At 33.8% G+C, this 1,034-nt stretch overlaps 1 protein-coding gene across 2 annotated transcripts in view; it reads left to right on the top strand.

The window, feature by feature from the left end:
- The window catches only part of LOC102202982 (ral guanine nucleotide dissociation stimulator-like 1), a 16,602-nt gene that overhangs the window by 1,120 nt on the left and 14,448 nt on the right, over positions 1–1,034 (top strand). Inside the window, exon 3 of one of the 2 annotated variants that reach the window (XM_005735821.2) lies at positions 23–59. The exons of the other annotated variant lie outside the window; for it this stretch is intronic. Within the exon in view, the coding sequence (XP_005735878.2) occupies positions 23–59 (37 nt within the window). The remainder of the gene's footprint in view (positions 1–22; positions 60–1,034) is intronic. 2 annotated transcript variants of the gene reach the window in all.

Below are 1,034 nucleotides of genomic sequence, written 5' to 3'. Positions count from 1 at the left end.
CGGAGCCTGGAGTGTGGCTAAGGAGTTTCCAGTTTTTGGACACCGATGGACAGTGTGAGGTGAGTTTGGAGTTTTGTAGCAATGTTGAGAAAAGGCTGGTGTGTCACGCTCAGCTTTATGCAATAGTGGGGTGCTATTCTTGGTGCATTGTCAACAACTGTGTTTTACATTTTCATCTAAATAGTTCAGGTGAACCTCCTGAAAGTCAACAGTGAAACTAACCCAAAACATCAGTAACCCCAGTTCAAAAATGCCGTTTATTTTCTGAATAGAAAACACAAGGTGTGATTTCTATATAATATGACTCACTAGAATATTACATGAAATATAATCTATAATATTATTACATTTTGAGATTTATATGCCTTTATTCAACTTTTATTTGACTGAGATTTGGATTGTAAGCAATAGTAAACGAAACCAGTACACAACATAAATAAATGAATTACCTATAACATTTGTTAGATTCTGCAATCACAAAGTTACACTGAGCTGTAAAAGCACTTACAGTCCATTATTGCTAAAGAGTCCTGTGTAGTGGCAAAGCCCTGCCAGCCCTGCCAGTTTATGTAATAACCCACAGGTGATAAAAACAATGATCTGCAAGACTTTTCATTAATGATTAACTGTTAAGATAGTTAACACCATTTAGCAAAATATGTTTTAGAAAAGCACCGTTCACTCTCAGGAGACTTAAGTTTCTCCATATTCTTTGTTTTGTGTAACCAGCAAAATATATTCAATTTCTAGAGAAGAAAGGAAGTTATTTATGCAAAGACTGATCCATCAGTTTCAAACTGGAATTAATTATTTTTCATTAAAGGTTCATTTTTCTTTGAATCATTGTGAAACATTAATAGAAGGTGCCTGTTACAGGTTCCTATATCTCAGGTTAATGTTGCCAACAACCAAACCTAATATTCTTTCTAACTATCATGGATGACTGGGAAAAACTGGAAAACAAGAACTTACTTATATCTAAGAAAGAAGTCAAATATAATAGTTTTAAACTGATTACTTAAAAATCCTGTGTC

This window comes from Pundamilia nyererei, unplaced genomic scaffold, assembly GCF_000239375.1.
Source record: "Pundamilia nyererei isolate P.nyererei 1_Seehausen unplaced genomic scaffold, PunNye1.0 scaffold00065, whole genome shotgun sequence".
In the NCBI taxonomy this organism is placed as follows: Eukaryota; Metazoa; Chordata; class Actinopteri; order Cichliformes; family Cichlidae; genus Pundamilia; species Pundamilia nyererei.
The sequence above is the reverse complement of the archived record's forward strand: the minus strand, read 5'-3'. Positions and strand labels throughout refer to the sequence as shown.